This window comes from Pelecanus crispus, chromosome 2, assembly GCF_030463565.1.
Source record: "Pelecanus crispus isolate bPelCri1 chromosome 2, bPelCri1.pri, whole genome shotgun sequence".
In the NCBI taxonomy this organism is placed as follows: domain Eukaryota; kingdom Metazoa; phylum Chordata; class Aves; order Pelecaniformes; family Pelecanidae; genus Pelecanus; species Pelecanus crispus.
Window position 1 is genome coordinate 23766161 of NC_134644.1, and position 23332 is coordinate 23789492.

A 23332-nucleotide genomic window follows, 5' to 3' on the forward strand; every position below is an offset into this window, starting at 1 on the left:
TACTGCCTTTTTCGCAAGAACAGCCTGCCACTTTGCATGGAGCTAGGAGTTGCTTTTGAAGGGAGCTTTTTAAGACCAGCAGCCTGCTGTTATTGGAGAAGCAAACATAGGAATGGCATTGCTTGGATGTCATGAGGAACACTATTACACTTACTTTCCTTCTCCTGAGAATATATCAGTAATAAACAGAAACTGATACTTCTACCAACGTGATGGATAAGAGCTTACACCAACATGATTCTATGAGCAAACATGCAGCGTCACAGAAGTGCAATGGCCTGTGTTGTGCTTTCCTTTTAGGTTTCAATGACTTCAGTAAATGCTGGCATTTTTTTGCCATACAGAGAACAGTATGTTGAGCTCCCTAGGAAAGAGATGCCCACTATTGATATAGTAATGGCAGCTTGTTCATGGATGAAGACATGGTAGAAAACTCAAAATCCCTGTTGACTTTAATGAGGATGTCACAAACACCTAAGCTCAATAGGCTTCCATGCGATTGGGTCCTTGGGCCATCTCTTCTACTGTTCTGCCCCAAAATGTCTGCAATTTTGGAGCACTTTCTGTGTTTTTGGGTCTGATGGGTCATACAAAATGAAAGTGTGCAGCATGGCAGGGAGGGAAGAAAAGGATCCCAAGATATTAAAGGGATCATTAAACAGCTTTGGAGAGAACTTGCTCATTGTTGAGACTTAGATCCCAGCAATGAACTGCAGCACTCTACCTATACCCATAACAAATAATGACTTATTAAGTGTGATATGTACTTTTCTCTGTTTTCCAGTCAAAACAAAATGAAATGCATGTTTGCCCTAGGTATTCCTTTAGAATATTGTAGCTCTTTTAGGATTCAAAAAGTGTATTTTTTTTTCTTTCTTTACTCAGGGGATGGTGATGGAGAGCTAATAGCCAGACTTTGTGGTCAGGCTGCACCATCTGTGCCACTAGTCATAGCTGCCCCCCAGATCTGGGTACACTTTGTAAGCGATGAAAACACAGAAGATAAAGGATTCTTGGCCCATTACACATTTGAAGGTAAATGGCTTAACAGACTGTTGCCCTTGCTGACTGAGGCACTTCTGGGGAATGTTGCCATTCATTTGGTGACACTGAGAATACACACTACGGGATCAACTCTCAAAGAGGTCCTCAAAAGTTACACAGTGCCTGCCACTATTTATATCCATCTAAAGCAAACATATGCTAGCAATTGAACTTCGAGATTTATTTTCTGCCTCACTGTTCCCATTCCCTGAACCGCAACTGAGTTTTTGCAATGCAGTGCAACACTCAGAACAGCTGGTTGCTCTTGGGAATAGGGGTGTAACAGGTAACACCAGCCAAGTTTGACTTACTTCAAATAGGCCTCCAGAGTGCTAGCATGGCTGAAATGCATTCTGCTGCTTGAACCTTTGCACTCATTTTGAAATCCACTTAAAGCCGTATCAGTGCAAATTATACCACTTTGCTATTTACATGCCAGCAGAACTATTCTTCCTGTCACAGCTGAATTTAGCCTTGGTGCTTATCTAGACACATCAGCAAGTTTTCTACTTGATTGTGTTGGTCCAAGAATGGCACTGGTTTGCTTAGGAGTCTGAGATAAATAAATGGAAGATAAGGTGGAAGAGGCAGCTGTAAGTGTCAGCTGGCAAAGGTTTTGCAGAGCTATATTAAGTATCAGAATAAATGCAAAGTTTCAAGGTCATTGCATCTGTTTACTCACTACTCAGTGACAAAGATTTTAAAACTTGGATTTTAACAGATAAATTGTTCATCCTTACCTATATCAGTCCAACTTAAATATGGTTTAGTACTATTACAAGCTGAATAATCTTCCAGTCATTTCATTATAGCGTTCATTTCCTAAAATGTATTGAAATGTTACTTTTTTTCTTCAGCCTGTGGTGGTATACAGTCAGGTGAAAGCGGAGTTATCTCAAGTCCTAACTACCCGGAGCCTTACAGCAACCTGAATCGCTGCTCCTGGTTGTTGGAAGCTCCTGAAGGTGAAACCATCACTGTGAGTAACACAATGCCATGATTGTGTGCACAGCTGGCAGTGTGAGAAGCACCCTCTGAATCTTGAGGAACAGGCCTGAGACAAGTCGGAAAATCAGAAATGTGGTGGAATGAATTATCTCCCCATTGGCTTTATGTCAAGAAGAGGGGGAAACAAAGATAAAACCAAACTAGATTGTTCTTTTTGAAAAGCAGAAGGATCCTAGTCTAACTTGACCTCAAAACATAGCACTGACTTCTCCTTTAAACACCAACTTTCTATGTTTAGGGAACTAAAATATCTCATGTTATTAGATGTGCATGGATATTCTTGCTGGCATGAGAATGAACACGAGGCTGAAGTTTTTTCATCTCTGCAGGGAAGTCACAAGCCACTAGAACGTTACTTTTGTGTCTTAATGGTTAGTCTGGAAGATAATATGATTGCTGGTACAGATTAGATCAATGAGATGCTACTCTTATTTCCCAATAACTATTAACGTGCTGGCTGAGGTGCTACTTTCTTGAGCCAAACTGCTGAGAGACCAGTTTAAGCACATTTATGATGAAGGAGTGCTAAACTTCACTCACTGAATTATTTGACAGATCCTTTGAGGAACAGGTCCAGTCAATGACATTTGAGGTCCAGGTCAGAAAAATATCTGAAAAGCAACTTTGTAGAAACAAATTGCAGATTTTCATATGTAATGTCTTTCACTAATTTCCCTGTCATGTTTTCCTTATTTACAACTACAAAGGTATTTCTTAGAAATGCAAACCCATAGTCCTAATTATTCTGCTGCATGATATTCTGACCACTGCCTAGGTACTTACTTCAGGGAATACAGGATTATTTTAGTAGAACACAAAATTTCTATTTAATCCACAAATTTGTTTAAAGCAGAACTAATCTTAATCAGATGGAAGTAAACTTCTATTTTAAAAGGACTGAGTAGCAGCCCCCTCAGTGAAGGCAGACTAACCTTTTCCAGTAAAAGCTGCCAGTTTCAGTTGCTGGTAAAGTTCCAAACTTAAACCATTTGTGCTAAATTTGTATATGGTCTTTGCCTCAGGCAGAGTTCTTTTGGAAATGAATACACACAAAACTTACAGAAAGAAGTACTATGTATTTGCTAAACTTTTCTACAAAGATCCCAATACTGGAACTGGAAAAAAAAACTTATTGGAAGAGGGCCAGGCAGTCATTAGTGTACATCAGTATTTCAACATCAACAAATCCAGGAATATACTGGATCAGCAATCTAAATCTTTGAACTGGAAATCCCACTCATGTCCATATCCCTCCAAGGACAAAGGGCATCAGTCTGGGAGGGAGACAGGGTCAGAAACTGCCTGCCCAGCCCAATCTATTTATGTGATGCATCCAGGCCCACAGGAACCAACCATGCAACTATTTCTCTCAGATTTGATGGAAACTAGCATTATTTTTAGCAACTGTTAAGTATTCTGATTCAAAATAATCAGAAGAAAAAAATCCAAGGCTTTCTGCTTACATAGCTACTTATATTTGAATGTGCAACTTCAGATATTGTGACCAGAAGCCTTGAGAGCAGGAAAGTGATTCAACACCTGCGCATATTCAAGACGGTTTTGAAGCACATACTTAGGTTCAAACATATGGTTAAATCCCAGTAATGCCAGTTTTGAATCTGTGCATTCTTCTTCCATTTCTGTCTTCATGCTGAGTAGCTGCTGTTATAGTGGCAAGACTCCAAGCAATACTTGCAGGAAAGCATCAAGGTGAAGCGAGGGTTGGATTTCTGAGCATACCCAGAGGTCATTGTGCTAGGATGGCTACAGGATCTGGCTGGAATTGCTCTAACCCCTCCACTGGTGTTGCTGGTGTTAGCTCCTGAATGTTGCTTTTGTGTGTTGCAGCTTACTTTTACAGCCTTCCACGTTGAAAGTCATTCACTTTGTAAGTGGGACTCTGTTACTATCCTGAATGGTGGCTCTCCTGGGTCTCCTGTCATAGGAAAGTATTGTGGAAACACATCCCCTGGGACTATTCAGTCTGGTTCCAGCAAGCTAGTTGTCATCTTTAACTCTGATCATTCAGTTCAAGGAGGTGGCTTTTATGCAACATGGACAGCAGAATCTCTAGGTAAGCGAAAAAATACTGGTTTTGTCAGGTCTAACATAGTAGTACATCATGCCTATATAGCACTTTTCAACCACAAAATGAAATAGGATTCCTCCTCTTTAATTAAGTTTGCATTAAAGAACAAAAGAAATACATGCCAACATGTTCAGCATTCCTGAGAGAAGCCAGCACTAAAAAAGTCAAGTATTAAACCAGTGTTGTCTGATCTCACACAATGAAATCAAATTTGGAGTGATTTTGTACTTTTTAAGCCTCCCACTGGCAGTTTCTTGATGTCTGTAAATTGATACCATGCCCATTATCCTCCCAGCAGTGGTATCTATTGTCAGTGACTATGAGACATTTCATTTCTTGAATAACAATTGTTTCACAGTTTGATTTGGTTTAAACACTTAAAACTAGAAAGAGGTCAGTTGCAAAACAGAGAGGCAGACAGAACTTCTCAAAGCACATGTGACAACAGCCTAAAACTCTTCCACTTTAGTGGAGATGTTAGTACACTTCTGAAGGTGGTACACATGCAGGATTGAATTGGTACATTTTAAAAAGCTACCTTCCCTCTGTTGAAATTATCTTCTCTCCAGATTTTTAAAAAAAAAAAAAAAGGTAGTTCACCATTCACCCAGTGTCTTTCAGGAGGTGACTAAAGGCAAGTGTAGATGTGCTGGCTGGTGGCAGGGTGGAATTCACTGTGCCTCCCTACCTCAGTACAGAGCTGGCAATCTGTTCCCTGGTTTCACCTCCAGCTGCAAACCTTCTGGCTGATGCTGATCAGCTTGCCATCAGTTAATGATCTAGCAGTATTCACACAGTTGATTGAGTGTCGTCTTAAACATATCAATAGTCTGTGCTTGCTGTCACAAGCAGGTTTTTGACACTTTTCCCTGTTGTCACATAATTTCTTGTGCAGGGAAGGCCACTCTTCAATGATGTAGTACACATTAGCATACACATGCAATGTGCATAGTCAGTATTCTCTCTGTGAAAGGAGATTTCTTTTTCTATATACCTGGTGTCTTTTCCTCAGCTTTCTTCTCATTTGTCCACTGAGAATCTCTGGGTTTACATTCTGTATGTGTGAGCAAAACTTGGCCTCATATCCTTCTAAACACAATTGCTATTATCTAACATAGAAGAATGAAAAATAAAAGCTTTCCTTTTAAAGCTAATATATATTTTTTAATCAACAGGAAAAAAAGTAGAGTGTTATAAAACTTTTTTTGCTCTTCATTCATCCTTTCACTACGTTGTCACTGAAATAATAATGGGTTGCTAATACTGTACACATAGCCCTAGTAAATCATTCTTGGCATGGTATTTGCAAGTATGTTTCAAATTAACCAAACTTATTATGTATAAGAACATGAGCTGCCACAGAGCCATGACCAGCTATTCCCCCTTATAAATTAATCTGCTGACAATGTTTAAAGGCATGTTTTTCAGCCCTCTCCATAATCCCACTGAGATCCACAGGGGTGCCTGGACTGGAGGAGAAGTCACCATTTTGCCCTGGGTAAACGGATGTAGCTTGAGTAGATTCACATGTGGAACTGCATTATTAACATGTTGCAGAGTGAGAAAAACAAGGACGCGGCAGTAGATTGATTTTTTTCCCCCCAGGGTACTTCTCTGAAGGGCTGTCAGTCATAATGTGCATGCTGTGGGGTGTGGGAAGGAACCTGCACAGTCTCGGATGAAGCTCCTCATTAATGTGTTTCTGAGCCTAACTCACTATGTGAGCAAGAGTCCTGTCAGCAGCGTATAGATGGACCAGAGCAAAAGGGTGTGAACTGGCAAGGAGAAGGACCTTGTGAAAAAGCGAAAGTGAAGTACAAAGACAGACCTCTAGAGTGTAACTACCTCCCTGCTGCAGGTGTGGGAGAAGGAAATGTAAGCGAAAGAGGGGTAAATGAAATCTGAATGGGTGTCAGGGCTTTCCTCTCTCACTCTCGCAGCCACAGAAACAAGCAGCCATTCAAAGCTGACACCAACAGGAAACATTTGAATGTTTCTCCCACCTGTTGCTATTTTTTCCAGGATGTGGTGGAATCATTCATTCAGATAACGGTACGATCAAGTCTCCTCATTGGCCTCAAAACTTTCCCATGAACACCAGATGCACATGGACCATCATTACGCATGAAAGCAAACACTTGGAGATGAACTTCCACAGTAACTTCCAGATTCCAGATAGCAATGGAAGTTGCCAGAGCAGTTATGTGAAGGTAAAATAATTGTTGGTATTAGATCACAGAGCAGTGCTTTAAGAAGTCACGATTCCAGAATCCTGTTTTGCAATCATGTCATGGTTAGGATTGTCAAGGCAAAAAATTCAGGAAATATAAACTGAAGTCCTTGTACCAATATAGTCAATTTTCTATATGCCCTGAGAACTGGCTTGTATATATTTTTAATTTTTATCAGTTCTTGAAGTTCCACCTCCAGCATGGTCCCATCACCCCACATGCTGCCCCAAAAATGAAAAATATGAAAAAAGTACATATGTCCTCAGAACCGGGAAATAATGAGAAAATATAGTGTAATGAAAAGACCTTTTCAATTACTCCAGTGAGTAAAAAACCAGGAATGTGACACTATAATTCTACAAAACTTCCTTGTAAGTGTATGAACTGTCCAAGTTGCACTAATCCTTCTTTATTTAATCTCAAAAAACAAAGATAGCATTCTTATCTTTCATAGGTTGTCAAGAGCTGCTTGTTTTCAAAGCAATAGAATGGAGTGGACATGCTTTGAATTTTTCAGTGTCATTTTTTTCTCAGGCATTTGGCATATGTTCAGTGGTTTTGTGCTCATTTTCTCCACAGCAGTACAACTCCCACTTGAAATAAAGGGCAAACATAATTTGACATGTAGGAAGACTTGAGCAGCTGTACGTCTGATCTATACCTACTAACTTACAAACAACAGTTGCACTCATTTTTTAAGACTGTGGAAAAAAAATACTACTAAATTCGTCTTTTCATACCCTGCTCCTCTGATTAATTTATGTAATATGTTACAATAAATTTCACTAACATGAAAGTCTTAATGCCACCCAATAAAGGTGCTTTAATTTCAAATTTCTAAACTGTCTGGAATGACATGGTCAAAACTATGTCAACTGGAGATTTTCTCCATAGAGAAAAATCTGAAATTTTTGGTGATGTCCACCTCCGTTTCTGAATGTCCAATCTGAGATTTGTGAAGATGCCTGGATATTAAAGAGTGAGAAATACGTGTAAGTTTCTTCCATTCATTCCAAGCTGAGCAGCCAAAAAAGAGGAATCCAAAATCAATAGTGACTTTGCAAAATCTTGGCCAGGCCATGGACTGTTTATATTAATCCTTTGAGCATCCATTGCCTCAAACACCTGGCCAGATGAATGAAGTTATTCATATGCCTACACTGACAGACTAACCCTTGGCTAACCCTTTCTAAGATGGTTGCTTAGAGCAATCACAATTTCATGTGGTTGTTCTAGTTCCACTAGAATCTTTCAAACACATTATTTTAAAACCCAAATATTATTTGGTTTTAATGTATTTTTGTTATAAAGTTCCAGTAAAAAAACTGTTTGTACACATAGATGAAAAATAAATTTATTATTAGAATAAATATTTTTTTGTTTTTTCTTAAGGAGACATTTGAAATACTTAGCAATAAACATCCTGATTCAGGAAATTATTTAGGCACTCAGAAACATCAGACATTTATGCCTATGTTTCATTTTATATGTGTATTGAAATTCAGTGCCTAAACTGTGAGCCTCAAGTACATGTTTAAGTAATTACCTGAAGAGTGTTTCACTTTACCTCCCTAAACCTGCATGTGCTTCTTGAATGTATGGTTTGATTGAACTTAAATTGGCTATTGGTACAGTTGAAGTAATATTTTAAAAAATGGTGTATTTTTCTTTATTATATTTTTTGTGATTTTTTTTTGTTAACTTTCTATGTGATTTGATACTTGTCATTGAACAAGTGAATGAAACATAACAAAAATGGGAATAATTTTTGATTAGCAAGACTAGATATCAAGTATCCAGATCTTCCAGTTTGATGCCTCTATATTACCCTAGCACAACAGCTTTGTTTTTTATTGACTTATGAATAATAAGGATTGCATTTAATAATTCATTGTATACACAGATATTCATATTCATAGGGTATATAGAAATAAGCAGAGACAAAATGGAGGTAGGTAATGATGTGCATAAAATATTTTTCTCTGGTTCTCTGGACCTGATCTATGTCGGCTCTGCTATCAGCAGAGGTTCGAGCAAGTGACCCCCAGATGCCCTTCAGAGGTCCCTGGCAACCTAAGTTATTCTGTGATTCACTCCTTGGAGAAGTCTTTTTGTCTCCATTGACTGTAGAGTGAACGGAGAGTGATTAGCTCCAATTTCATCTCTAGATCTTTAGATCCAGTGTGAGATGAATCCTACCCTAGGTCTATGGAAAGAACAATTGCATATGTAGTTCCTGGTGGGCTCCCTCAACCTACATGGGCTTTGAAAACACTAAACCATTTCCAATCTGGGCTTGTCAGGTGTGGAGAGGAAATGATGAAGAAGAAGCAGCTTTGTTAACCACAGGATGTGGAAGTTCAGCTCCTGATCCTGTTGTTTCTCCAAACAATGTGATGACTGCAGTATTTCAGTCTCAGGATGCTCCTGGGCCAGGTTTCTCTGCATCTTTCATAAGCAGTAAGTAACATTAAAGCCAGATGGCTGCTCTATTAGTCCACTTCGGATTAGTTTGATCTGTGTAGAGCAATTCAGACCAATAAGGCATTGAAGCCTCTGCCCAGCTTTTGAAACCAGGAGTTTACTGAACACAATGGAGCTACTGTGTGCTCCAGTGTTGGACTTGCCAAAGATCCTCCACGTAGCTATAACTTTGTAGTTATTCTTAGCCACCTTTGCCTTTTCAGTGTGCTGAAGAGAAAAGAATAGGCTTTAAATTTTAAGAATTTGTTTCTCTTTAGTTAAACTGCTTGGAAGCTAAAGCTATAATCTTCTTAAAAAGCAAAAAGTATCTGCTCCTCCTATAAAGATAGATATCTATCTTTGTATCTTTATATCTATCATAGGGAAGGCCCTATGTTTCCCAAAAACACTGGTCTGTGTGTGTGTGTAAGACCTACTTTTGCCATCATGATATATACTACTCTCCCTCGTTTTTTGACCAGACCCTTAAGGAGAGATGAGGTCCTTGTGTATTTTATTGGTTTTCTCACTGCAAAACCAGAATGATGTTATCACCTGGATTATAACTGTGTCTTACTTATTTATGTTTGCAGGATGCGGAGTAAATTTCACCAGTCCCACAGGTCGTATCGTCTCTCCTAACTACCCTAGTCAGTATGATAACAATTTGAACTGCAGTTATATCATAGATCAGGGACCACAGTCACTGGTGATTCTAGAGTTTGAGACTTTCCACTTGGAAGGTAACTGGTTCTTTATAATTTCAGTATGTACTATGAAGTGTAATTTCTTACTTGAAAACACACCAGTCTTCTATCATAGAAAATGATTAATGGTTTAATTTTCTGGTCCATTCTGAAAATCATTTACAGACAAACGTTTACAGAGATGTTTTCCAGGGTTCAGTTTTGTGTCACTGACGTCTTCCAGAAGACTGAAGATAGATCTCACTCATTGAATATCTTGCAGCAATGACGTTGGGAATTGCCAGGTGCTTGGAGTATAAGAGTGTTTGTTCCTGTCTTTTTTTTCTGCTGTCGACTCTTATAATCTTTTTGATCTTAGGCCAGCTGTTTTGCTTTTCAGTGCTTCTGTTTCCCTAACTGATAAAACGGATATAAATATACTCAAGTGTTTTACAAGTATGTATGAACATATAAATGTGAAACTAGGTGAAAGACTACAGTAACTGAATACCTGTAAAAGTTGTTACCCTGTATATACCTATCAACAAAGGTCACTCTTGAGATTTTTAAACTTGGCAGCATTTAGCCAAGAAATAACAGGCATAATATCCTGGTCTCATTGGTGTGAATGGTAAAACTTTCCCAACTTTGATAGGATCAAATTTTTATGGGTAGAGATGACATGATAAACCAGAGGCATCAGTATGTCCAAACTACTTGGGTGGCATCACATATTTTGAGGCCATCTTAATGTGGTTCCCTTGAAGTCACCTAGACAAAGAGATTTGTGAGTAATTTGTTACTAACCTGGGGTGCTTAATTTGAATTTTTCTTTGGACCAAATCATAAAGTCAGAAAATAAGCTTCCTTTATTTTCTTTTTAAGTTTGCAAACTGTTTTGAATTCAGAAGTATTCTGGTCCAAACTTAATTTAAGTCTGAGACAAAGATTTGATTTGACTATGATTTTATCTGAAACATTTTTTTCATCTCCCAATACAAATGCTACTTTTAAAATGTTTTTTAAAATGAAATGTAAACCACAGAAATTACATAATTTTTTCATGTAGAAGACATTATTATTCAGCAGACACACTAAACATTAGGCTGAATCAGATGATGCCAATTTTGACACCTCTATGAGTACATTACTGATCTGTATTCTGTCTGTGCATTCAGTTAATTCATAAATAAACTCAAGCTTTTACTATTAAGAAGGTTGAAGCAAAGAGGTAAGTGATACAGACATAATAATAAACACGGACCTAAATAAATACTAAAAATATTCCACTTCTTGCAGGGCAATTTGCTCCTTTATTGTTATAGGCCTATTGTTAGAGGCTTCCTTAGGCTACACAAACTAGAAGTCCTTAGTCACATGAAAGAAAAGAACTTTGGATATGAGCTAAAGGACATCTGGTTTATTTTTCACAAAATCTTAAAATATAACCCTGTAGCAAAGAGAAATTGCCTGGATTTGAATTGGAAAGAAGATGGAAACCACCATCTTGCAAATGTATTCAGCCATCCCACTATGTTTAGTACTTCCAGCATGAACTCCCTTAGTTCTTTTGCGAAGGCAGAGCAATATTTGCCAGCATCTGTTAAAAACATTTCCAGCTATTCCATGTGCAAGGGAGCATTGCACCTGCTTAGATTGTTGCTAGGTGTGGCCTTTAAAATCTTAACCATACTAGTACAGATGTTCTAGACTGGGTTTTTAAGTTTAGCTACATGTCCAATTAACATAATTTACTACCTATTTGACCTCTCAAAAGAAATCCAATTTTTTTTCATGGTTGTTTAGTAATGAAATTAAGTATCTAAAACAATGCCTGTAAGGCATACATATCTCATTGACTTTAACTGGTTGAGATATCTCTTCCAGAAAATTAGAAGACAGAAGGTAATTGGTTATAGTGCAATGACACATTGGTACAAAATTGAATGACTTCATGGGTTAGTCACAGATCTTTGCTGTAGAGTAGTTATATTTTCAATTATGATGAGACGCCTGTTCTGATTATAAAGAATGACTCCCAATGAAGCAGTTAACCCACAGCAGTGATACAATGTCAGCATCTGGAACCAAATGAACATGACATACATGTACTATATATTAAATATGTATTAACCACTAAATATAGCAAGTAACAGAGCTAGAGAGAACTGGAGGAAACTGCATTTGTTGATTTTGTGATCACAATTTAATCTAAATTGGCTGCTTCCTTGTAGGTAGAAAAATTGTTTTTACCTAGCTTTCAGCTCCTGAAAATAAACATCTAATTTAGATTTATCATCCAGATTTATCTCTTCCTATAGTGAAGTGAAAAAAATAGTGCTTTAAACTAAAAAGCAAATATATTGTACAGGTGGAATGAATTGCCTTCTGAAGGCCTCTCTCACTCTCACTCCCACTGACTATTACAGGAAGCCATGGACAATAGCTTACACAAGATACTTAAGACTTAGGCAGCAAAACACAGGCAATATTAACCCTATGAATGGAGTTTGGCTTAGTCTCTGTAATTTCCTTGCAGGCCAAAGAATGTCTCTTCCTGTGCCGAACTGAATACAGTTACAGAACCTATCTTGATTTGCCTGTTTCATGAAGCTGCATAGGTTGCCGTTTGCTTCTTGTAATACCACCTACATTGTTGTGTTTTTTTATTTTATAAAGAACCAAACAAATGGGGGTGAGTTTGTTTTTTCAGCCCCACTTCTGTGACAGTGTCCTTTTCCACCTGTTCTCCCTCCTTGGATCAAAGGTCTACACAAATCTAATGTATTAGAATTAGTCAAAAAAACTTACCTATCTACCTTAGTAGACTTGCTATCTAAGAAATAATTAATCACATCCATCTTTTGTTCATAAGCTTTATTCAGATGAATGTCGCAACAAATATACCTCTAGGACAGCTAGGGTAGTGTATTATTAAATGGCTCTAATACTCTTCAAGTATGAGTATAACATGCAATAAAGTCTGAATTCCAAGTCATGGAAAATTAGGGGAAATGGATGGTGGCCTCCTGCAATATCTGCTTTTAGAATTCTGTAGTATTTATACTCTGTCTATACAAAACAACTGCATGGTATTGATACCATATCGACCTGAAAAACGTTTTAATAACTTGTTTTTTTCTCCTTTTTTTTTCAAACATGCAACTGTAATTTTGCAACCTGAGATAGGGTCACAGCTTTGTTTTGGAGTCTTCTCTATCTGCTTTCTCAGTTGTTACTAGGCAATTCAGAAAATAGACAACTTTTGCAATTATTTTGAAAGAGGAGATATATATATATATATATATACACGAAAGACTTGTAATTCTTTGCTTTGAAAATAGTATCTTGTGCTATGGAGCTGGTTAATATATTGCACAGGAGTATTTATCTGCATACTACTTTTCCTACAGAAGCTACAGTTGTGAACCAAACCCTCAGCATTTCAAGTTTTATAAACTTTAAACAAAAAGACAGGTTCTGCCTCAATACAAAATGAAACAGAATCTATGGCTATAGACAGAGAGATGGAAAGAGGACATTGTTATTAGCAATCAGATAGTTAGGGGCCCAAATTAGGTCAAGGTTTTTGTGCAGACTTCATATCAAATAAATTATTTTATGGAGAATAATGAGACTGGACAGAAATTTCTGCTAAATGGAAAGGAGAAAACACAAAGATATATTTCAAAATGTAATGTAAGGACAACTGAAGTTCTTACCGTGTGAACTTTGGAGGCAGAAGTCAATGTATCAACGCTGAGCAGTACCAAGAGATGATAAATATAGTGCAGATAGATAACAAAAGGCCTTGCAAGCAAATACATGCAGAAATTCAAAGAAAGAGGGATATGTTCATAACATCAGGCCAAATAATTGATCTCTCCAGCAGTATTTGGAAGAAATATTGTCAAGGTTAGAGGAACTAATGATACAGTATTCACGCTGGAAAAAAATCACTATTTTTTTTGTGAAAGTCATAGGTATGTGGAAGGATATGAACTGAGTTTATCTTAAAGGTAATAACTGGAAACACTTGACAATATTTACATCTAGTCTGGATGTGAAGACCTAGAGAGACCCATATCATAGACATGAACCTAATGAGGGCAGGCAAAATGATGAGGCTGTAAAGAAAGGAGATGCATGGGAAGACTTGAGGGGGGAAAAAAGCTCTCCTGTTGAACGGTTTTGTTGAGAGGCAGAAATAAGGTTTTAGTCTGAACAGAAAGAGGACTGGAGAAGGGAAGTATATTTATGGGGTCATCAGCATAGAGATAGTAGTTGCATCTGTCCTTGCAAATGAGATCATAGAATCATACAGTCCTTTGGGTTGGAAGGGAGCTTTAGAGATCATCTAGCCCAACCCCCCTGCAGTGAGCAGGGACAGCTTTAACCAGATCAGGTTGCTCAGAGCCCCGTCCAACCTGACCTTGAATGTTGCCAGGGATGGGGCCTCCACTGCCTCTCTGGGCAACCTGTGCCAGTGCCTCACCACCCTCATTGTAAAAAATTTCTTCCTTATATCCAGTCTAAATCTATTCTTCTTTAGTTTAAATCCGTTACTCCTTGTCCTGTCACAACAGGCCTTGCTAAAAAGTTTGTCCCCACTGTTCTTGTAAGCGCCCTTTAAGTACTGAAAGGCTGCAATAAGGTCTCCCTGGAGCCTTCTCTTCTCCAGGCTGAACAACCCCAACTCTCTCAGCCTGGCCTCATAGGAGAGGTGCTCCAGCCACCGGATCATTTTGTGGCCCTTCTCTGAACCGCTCCAACAGGTCCATGTCCTTCTTGTGCTGAGATTACACAGAGCTAGTGTGGACACAGAGAAAGACAGGAGAGGAGGTGTCTCATTGAATCCTCATGGATGACTCAGAAGGGAGAATACAGTAATATCAGAAAGATGTGCAAAAGCTCTAAGTAGACAAGTTTTATGAAGAAAAACAGTGCTAGCTATGTGGAAAGTGCCTGTCAGCTCAAAGAGGATGTAGGTCTGACATCTGGCTAAGAAAAGATATCTGGACACTCATGAAAGCTGTTCCATTGTAGTGCAAGGGACAGAAATTGGTCTAGAAAAGATCAAAGATGATAGAATTAGAGGAAATAAACCACAGAGAAGAACTGGTGATGATGTGCTAAGTATGTGTAGAGGCTGGAAGTATGACATGAGGAGATAGGATAAAGGAATTTGAGGCTGGGGGTTATTTACAGAATAATGCATTTTAGTTTGGTGAGAAATTAAGGAAAAGTGTAAATAAGTAATGAGTTACAGGACAGAGATCAAACAATCATCAGTCCTGCCAGGATTCGTGGGTCATAAATGATATTGGCCCAAACAATGAGGTTTCAGAGCTAGAAATTAAGCCTTTTGCTCACAATCCTACATCAACCATCTTATTCTTTCCAGCGCAGCAGTTCGAAACAACTTGTGACAGGTATTGTGGACCTTTGCTTTGCTGAGAAGTCTGTTTCACCTCATGCCTTTCTTCAAAGTGTTTCCAGGAAGGGACCTGAATTGCTTTCTCAAATGTTTTCCATTCTGAACTTGCATTTGTCTCTGTTTCTTTTTTTTTTCATTTCTTCATATTTTAAAATCTACTATGTTTTTAAATTGTATCACATTATCAAGTATTCTCATAATAGAGCAAGACATGAAGAATCTGGTGATTGCCTGACAGTGATATTTTATGACACAATTAAAAAGGGAATTTTTGTGACATCCTCCAAAAGCTGGCTGGATCACCCATGGTCGGAAATGCAGAGGGTCAGCAGCCTGCGTGCAAAGTCTGCTGGAAGCAGCAGCCCTGCCACGGTTTTGGCTGTGGGTTTGCAGCTTTAGGGTTGGCACTGTTGGCCTTGCGAAGTCGCAGTGGTCCGAATGGGAGCCTCCAAGGCCCCCAGTCCAGGGACCTTGAACAGCAGTGCTGCAGAAAATGAGAAATCGGTTTAGTGGTGGACTTGGTAGTGTTAGGTTAATGGTTGGACTGGCTGATCTTAAAGGTCTTTTCCAACCTAAACGATTCTATGGTTCTATGATTCTATGATTTTAATTAATTATTTTATAATTAACAGTGTAATCAGTTATCTGATGTGGCTGGTTGTTTTCAGCTAGTTACTCTTATTAGAGTCAGACTAGTACCGTATTTCCCTATTGACATACTTGTAAAACACGTTAGAATACATTGTCTCCATTGAGAGAGAAATAATTTTTAAATTAAAACTCCAGAGAGGTTCTAAAATATATCTGGCTTCTGGGAAGATTCTGTTGTTCTTGTGAAGCAGAATTATCACTCCATTCCTATTTGTCATCCTGTTCACTACGAGTCATCTTGTTTCCTACAACACTAGGAAGCAGCTTGTTTTGACTAGACAATCTGCAGGAATCACTCCTCTGCAGTGCTAGGCTCAGTGTCTCTCCTGTTAAATTTAGATAGTTGCCGATTTATCCTTTGCAGTTTAAGTAACTGCCCCATTGCTGCTAATAGATTGCTAAACATGATAAGTTAACATCAACAAACATGTGGCACCCCAGGTTCCATTATGCTTGTAAATCATGAAGAAAAAGACAAAGAAAACACCAAGTTGTTCTATAAGCCTAATGAAGCTTGGTTTTCAGTAGATGTGTACTGTTTTTCACTGACAGCATTAATCCAGCTTCCTTGCATAACCCATGTGGATCCCTTCTTGCTCCCAGATGATACCCAACCTCTCTAGCTCCCACCATACATCCCTTGGTGGTACCACAGTGAGTACCACTAACTTCTCCCTGTGCCTGTGGCTCCCAGCTGGCTCTGAGCTCCCACTCAGTGGGATCACTGCCTGAACTGACAGCCCTGTGCTGAAAGCACAGCTTGTCCTTCTTTGGGGACATTCCTCTGGCACTCTAACTCAGCCACTGACCTTCATGAAACTTATATGAACTTAATTCATTTGAGATCTCTCGTCTCAGTCGAATCTGGTTGCAAATGGTGAGGTGGCTAGAAAGTCAGGAGGGTAGGGCAGGGAGTCAGAGAGGATGTCTTGATCCTCCAGAAAACTAACTGCAAGTGAGAAACTAAAAACCAATGGGAAAAAAAATGCAGAATGCTACATTCCCCATTTCTGTGTTTCTTAGTGCTTCTGAATGGGCAGCTTTTCACTTACCCCAATATCTGCACCAATTTGGCCCCTAAAGCAGACTGCTCCTGAAAAATAGATTGCTCCTGAAAATCGTTTCTTTTCCTATTGCTCAGTCATCTCCAAATCTCCACTGATTGCCACAGCTACAGCAGTTCACTGGAAAACTGCAAGATTTTTTTTTTTTTTTTTTTTTGTCTTCTGAGTCAAGCTGAAGAATCTGGGGTTTGGTACTCCAAAGTTTGCAGGAATTCAGAGAGAAAGAAGTTCAGCTCTGAAACATGTTAGTGTATGGACTATTTGTTCATTTTCCCAAATTCTCACTCTTAATGATTTAAAACTACCTGTGCTGAGTGCTGACTTCTACATGAGGGGAAGAAATAGCAGGTAGTCGGTTGCCTTTAACAGAAGGTGCATTGCTTTGATCTGCAGAGGAGAGCCATGCTTTTGTCAGGTCCTCTCATCTCCTCATAGTTAGTGTTCACTCAACTATGAACTCCCAAGAACTCAAGGGCCTGGAGCCTTTTCCAGATGATAGGATGTGTTGAAGGAGACCAGTCTGATGTATTATATAGAAGGTCTCTTTGCCTTTTTCTGCCTCAGTTTTTCTGCATGTTAAAAATTGACATTTGCTTCCTCAGCAAGCAAATGAGATTCCGAGATCCTGGAATGGAAAGTAATATAAAATTTAGTTCTTACCCTGTGTGAGGTCTATATACTTGCAGCTTAGTAAATCACATGGAAAGTATGCTGCTAACACTTCTGCATTCTGTGTCCATGCAGCCCCAGCACTCTTGAGCAGAATTTGTCTTTATGATGGAGTAAGCATCTACAGTGGGACCAGGGTTACCCTGCATCCTCTCATCACACTCTGTGGTAATGAGCTCCCTGCCCCAGTCAGCGTCTTTGGACCTATGCTGCTCAACTTCTACACCGACTCCCACATTGCAGGCTTTGGATTCCAGGCAAGATACAGAGCAATTGGTGAGTAGCCATTGTCCTGTGCTTTAGGTGGTGGAAATAGTCCAGCTGGATAATGGTTCAGTGTAGGAAATGCTGTACCTCATTTTGGGAGTACTTTAGATGGATGTAGATGGTTCATATTCCCTCTGCACTTGCCCAAAAGAGCCCTCATGACCAGGACATGGGACTGTTTGGTGCATGTTGTCACTGACTGATGTTATCTCACAATTCTTATTTCAAGACACTACATGTGATCAAGTCAGGAACTGAAACACTTTTTCTGTAGAAAAGAAATGCAACCCATTTTGGCAGGGTTTTTTGGGTGTTTTTTTGGTTTTTTTTTTTTTAACAATGTTTAAGGAGAAACATCACCATTTTATTTAACTGAGTTCATTTAAAAGATTTTATCACATACAGGAGAATGGTCTGATTCTGTTATACTAAAACTACGTTATACAATGTGGGAACCAGAACAGGATCTTTAAATAGACCCAGCTATATGCCTCTACTTGATGACCATCTTGCAGTGCTAGGTATTAATGTAAATAAAAATTGGGATCTAGATCTATTTTTGGTTTTTAATAAATATTTTCATCAAAACTTTTTGTCATTCATATGAAATCTCTTTTGTTTTAAAGAGGAAATACATATTAGAAGACATTTCCAACTGAGTTTAGAATTTACATCTGCACAAATATAAATATCCCAAAAGATTAATCTTATTTTCAAAACCAATTTTAATATTTTCTGGGTTTAACTTGTAGAGACAGTACTTTGATTTTTGAAAGCTATTTCATTTTCTAACTGCAGAGAAAAGCGTGAGTTCTTAACTTTGGTATTTCCCTTAATGCATTCCTCATGTTCAAAGCCACAGCAAAAAGCATAAGGCTAAATTCTTTATATAAAATGAATGGCCTGATACAGATAAGACAGAGGGCACTAGGAAATGACAATGTGCAGTTACTCATGGAAAAGACCTTCATAACTCACCCAAGTCAGTTGCTGCTATCTGACTTGTGACTTCTGACATTTGAGAAACATTACTGCAGCCTTATTAGCTTGTTGTTGTATACAAAGCAGATTCTAGCAATTAACATTCCTCTTCCCTCTAGTTGGATTGTTTGCTGAAAAAAAATGAAAAAGCCTTCCTCCTCCTAGTGTAGAATAATGCTGATTCTTCATCCTCCCGGCTCCTGTCCTTTATCTGCCAGTGCTCCAGGCCACCAGCCTGAGCACGGCTGAGGAGCCAGGGGCTCTGCAGCCAGCAGCACCCTGTATGGGACTGCCTTTGTTAAGGTTGTGGCTTGGGCAATGGCATGTCCTTTAAAACATGAAAAGCTGTGTGTGGCTTTAAGCTATTTATCAACAGGATGCAGGGAAATGTTTTTTGCCAAGTTAAGGTTATAAAATAAAGGCTGAATCTAACAATGGAGATTAGAGTTGGTTTTATAATAGTTTTTGTTCCCTCAAGCACTGAAGTGGGAACAAACATTAGCTAAGCCTGGCCTCATCAGCATCCGTGGTGTGAAACCCTGAGAAGCCAAGCAGTGCCTTTAGTTCACAGCTGCAGAGTTTAACTTGCTACTCAGCCAGAGAGCAAGTATGCAGTCCTCCATCTCAGCCACCCCGTACTGCTGGTGAGTCTCAGCACAAGGGGAGGTGGGGAACAGTCCATGGGGTCAGTGACACCTGGGGCCTCCTCTCTGCCTTTCTGCGCAGAACAAATGCTACAGTCATACCCCAGCCCTGACAGAAGGTGGAGGGATGATGAGACTCTGTGTAAAGTTATTCCAGAAAAGTCAGGGGCAGGGCTATGTGTGCAATTGTGGCTGCTTTTGTGTCAGTGCCAAACTTTCAGAGGCTTCCATGGAGCCAGGATCTGGATGAGGGAATTTCTTGGCCCATGTATCAACCAGGTTTCTCTTGGCAAGCTAGAACAGGTACAGGGCTCCTCCAGATACACCTGACACCCTGCTGCACAGGGTACCTTCCCCATCCCGCTGCTCCCTGGTCCTACTGCAGCACACTTGAAATCAGGCTCAATCTTCTGCACAAACATGGAGCCATTGCAATTTGGTATGGACTAGTAACAACCTGTTACTTTGCTACTGTCTCTAGTCTTCCACTGCAGAGCACAACTTGATAGACATCTCTGCATTTAACAGTTCTAGGCATGACAGTGAAGACTGCTCCTAATTTATCAAGGGCTTTTCTTTCCTTATGGTTAAAAGAGGACTAACACGAGCTCCTGCAAGAAATATAGAATTAGGATCAAGCTGGTATTAGACAATAATCACTCTTTTTTTTTTCTGTTTCCCCTACAGCTTGCGGTGGCATTTTCAGTGGCTCTGTTGGTGTTATCAGCAGTCCGGCCCATTCAGTTCTTGATTATCACAACAACATGAACTGCTCATACTACATCACAGTTGGAAATGGCAAAGTAGTGGCCCTCAAGTATGTAATCCAAGTTCAGCTTGTCATCAGGGGGGCAGGGGTGTCTCCGATTCCAGTTAAAGACAGACAGCTATTATTGACAATTTTCTGTCTTTCCTTTTCCAAGGGGAAAGCTGAGCTAAAATGAGAAAAGGCTACTGAAGCCCCCTTTATCAACTTCAGGCTCCCTTATATCTTTCTCTGTAACTTGTTATGTGCAAAACATCACCACAACTGTAACTTCCCACTTTGGTTAGCACGAGGTCTAAGCAATTGTAAAAATGCAGCTCACGCTTTTAGTTAAATTCTGTCAGCGCTTGAGGGGTATAAGACTCCTGTGAGTTGATATAAGAAAAAAAAAAATTATTTTAGAAGGTTGGTGCTCACTTTACAGACCAAGTAATAATACCCACCCAGAAAGAGTATACTTCTGAGTGTGTGCTGTCCTGCCTAAAAGAGGGATATGGCTGCCACAAAATCTTGCCACTGAGAAATTAAAAGATAGATACATTCTTCTGTCATATATATGCTGATTGTGAATTAAGAGAACATTTCCCAACCAAGTGGAAGACCTAGCTGGGCTGCATGCTAGGCCTGCATTTTATATGCCCCTCATGTGCCCAAGGAAATTGCAGGCTGAGCAATTTGCAGAAGTGAGAGAAGGTATGTTTGCACAGGGGGGATCTGCTGCTTCACAGAAAGCTGAGGTGTGCTGACAGCTTGCCTTGCAAGAGGCCCAGTGGGTGAGGGTCGCTATTTCTTTGAGGCTGATTGGCTGGAGTGTTTTGCCATGCAGCTAATAGTTCTGCTTGCTTGTTCCTGAAGAGAAATGTTTTGTGGTATCTGTCTGTGGATGGCTTTGGCTATTGCTATTACTTGGACCTCTTCCCAAGCACTAAAAACACACATAACACAGGAATAGAAATGAAAATGTGATACCTAAAGCTCCAAGTGTATTTTACAGATTCAACAGCTTCCAGCTTGAAATATCTCCCTCCTGCTACAAAGATTATGTGGCTGTATATGACGGCTCAGACACCCATGCTCCTCTCCTCGGGAAATTCTGTGGCTCAGAACTGCCTCCGAATATTAAGAGCTCCAGTAATAACTTGTTCCTGGTGTTTAACACTGACTTCTTTGGAGCAGACAGGGGATGGAAAGCATCTTTCAGGGAGACCTTAGGTAAGAGTATTATCAGATTCATAACCCCAAGAATCTGCTGGTAAGTAATTTCCTTTGGTGAGGAGCAGTTAATGGTCTCACTTGCTAGGGGTGCTGGAAGCAGAAGAATGTTTCTGTTTTTTAAAAATTGAGTGAACTAAGCTAAATACTAGGCTTATGGGATCCCTGCATTCCAACCCTGGTTCTGAACTGATTCCTTTTATTCTTTGCTAACCTTTTCCTGCCTCTCTGAAGGCACAGACCACCCAAGAACTCTTGGGTGACTGAAGGCTCAGCAGCACCCAAAGGCCTCTCTTTTGGAGGAAATCTGGCAATACCTGAGAACTCTCATTTTTCTGTAGTCAAAGGTTGGTGGTGCGCTAAAGATGTCTTCTTTCCGTCTATCCTCAATTTCCATTTCCTTGCAGTTCACCTCACACCTTTTTAAAAAATAAAGTGTTAAGTTCAGTTAAGATTGGGGTTCCCCCCCAGGCACCACTGTGCTGATCTCTACTGATTTTGGGGATCAATCTGGTTAGCTGGCCATAACATAAATGGAGATCATAGTAAGAAGGCACTGGATGTTAAATGTTTTGATGGACACAACAGTCAGGGGCAAAGCTTGATTACTGCCTTAAAAAAAGGTTTAAGCCCAGTAGTCTGTTTTTAAGATCAAGGTGTAAAAGGAATTTTCTTACCTTCTTATAACGTCTGAATTGTTTAGGGATGATAAGCAACAAATGATTATTACATGTAAATTGATTTCATGTCATTGCTACTAGTTTCCTGTGTAATTAACTCAATGTTTTTGTGATCTAGAAAGAAGTAATTGTCCGGTTTACAAAGCTGGCACTCAGACAGATCAGAATGAAAGGCCTTTGTGGCAGAGCAAACATAGTCTTCTGCTGAGTCACTGAATCCCCTCCCAACCCCTAGCCAGCGACTTTCTCATTTGATAGTCTGAGAAAGTATTTACAGATAGGAAAATAACTGGTTCTACAGGCTTTGCCAAGAAAAATACTCCCACAGAACCTCATGGTCATTACTATTATTAACTCTTTCTTTGCTTCACTCTAAGTAATTGCTACAAGAATCTTTTAAGACCATTCTTGTAGACTGTTATTTCAAGTAACATAATGTTACTTCACATGTTGCTGTCTTTAAACTGTTAGGTATCAGTTGTCAGGCATCCCCTGCAGCCTGGGTTCATGTTTCCAGGGTGAGATTATCAGGAACTCCCCAGGTTCTTGCTCTTCCTGTTGGCATACAGTCAATTTTTTTAGCCACTGACTTTAGATTTATTTGTGCAACTTGCCAGAGATTCTGCTTAAGCACACAATAGAACACAAGCCAAGCTCTTAGAGTCAGTAGCAAACCGGATTATTTCCTAGAGTGACGAGAAGCCTTTTATGAATAAACTGACATCTATTAGGCTAATTTTTGGAGGGACATTTCTGCAGGCTCCCAAGGAAAGGGAGGATGTCATGTTGCAGGAGTTACTCAGGAGTAATGGAGTTGCAAGCTGGAAAAGATGGGCATGCAGAGATGTGGGTTATGTGACGAAGAGCCCGTGGTGGTGAGATGCTTAATGGTAGGTCTTCTTTCTCTGCTGTGGGAAACAAGCCACAGGGACTAAACCACACAGCTGTTAGGAAGGATCCTGACAGTCCATGCCAGTACAGAATGGTCAAAAAGTAGAAAAGTATATTATAAAAGGAAAATATGAGTCACAATCGTATAAACGTTTCCAGTTTGACTTGTCTAAAAAATAGAGCCAGGAAAATCTGTGACACATCTTTGTACTATGAGGTCTGAGATTCTGCTTCACATGAAAGAGAATAAAACCATGAAGATCTAAAAGCCTGTTATTCTAAATGGTGCTTTAGGGAAACTCCCTCATGTCTGTCAAAAGATAAAACCCATGTGGTTTTGTAAGAGTACAAATGCAATCAGGTGACAATAATGATATATCTCTTGGATAAGGAAGATGGTATCTGTAGAGAAACAAGAAGCCTCATTCTCTGTTGGATGACAATGAGCGCATTATTCTATAGTTACCCTGGGGAAGCGCAACTGGATAATATAATTATTGCTCTCTAATGTTGTGAGTGACCCTGATTATGTATTGGAAAGAAGCAAGC

General features: G+C 39.5%; 1 protein-coding gene across 1 annotated transcript in view; it reads left to right on the forward strand.

The window, feature by feature from the left end:
* CUBN (cubilin) overlaps positions 1-23332 on the forward strand; it is a 151740-nt gene that overhangs the window by 112936 nt on the left and 15472 nt on the right. Inside the window, exons 51-59 of the mRNA XM_075705163.1 lie at positions 886-1035; positions 1902-2023; positions 3901-4126; positions 6164-6351; positions 8676-8832; positions 9429-9578; positions 17418-17618; positions 19922-20051; positions 20995-21212. Coding sequence (XP_075561278.1) covers positions 886-1035; positions 1902-2023; positions 3901-4126; positions 6164-6351; positions 8676-8832; positions 9429-9578; positions 17418-17618; positions 19922-20051; positions 20995-21212 — 1542 coding nt within the window. The remainder of the gene's footprint in view (positions 1-885; positions 1036-1901; positions 2024-3900; positions 4127-6163; positions 6352-8675; positions 8833-9428; positions 9579-17417; positions 17619-19921; positions 20052-20994; positions 21213-23332) is intronic.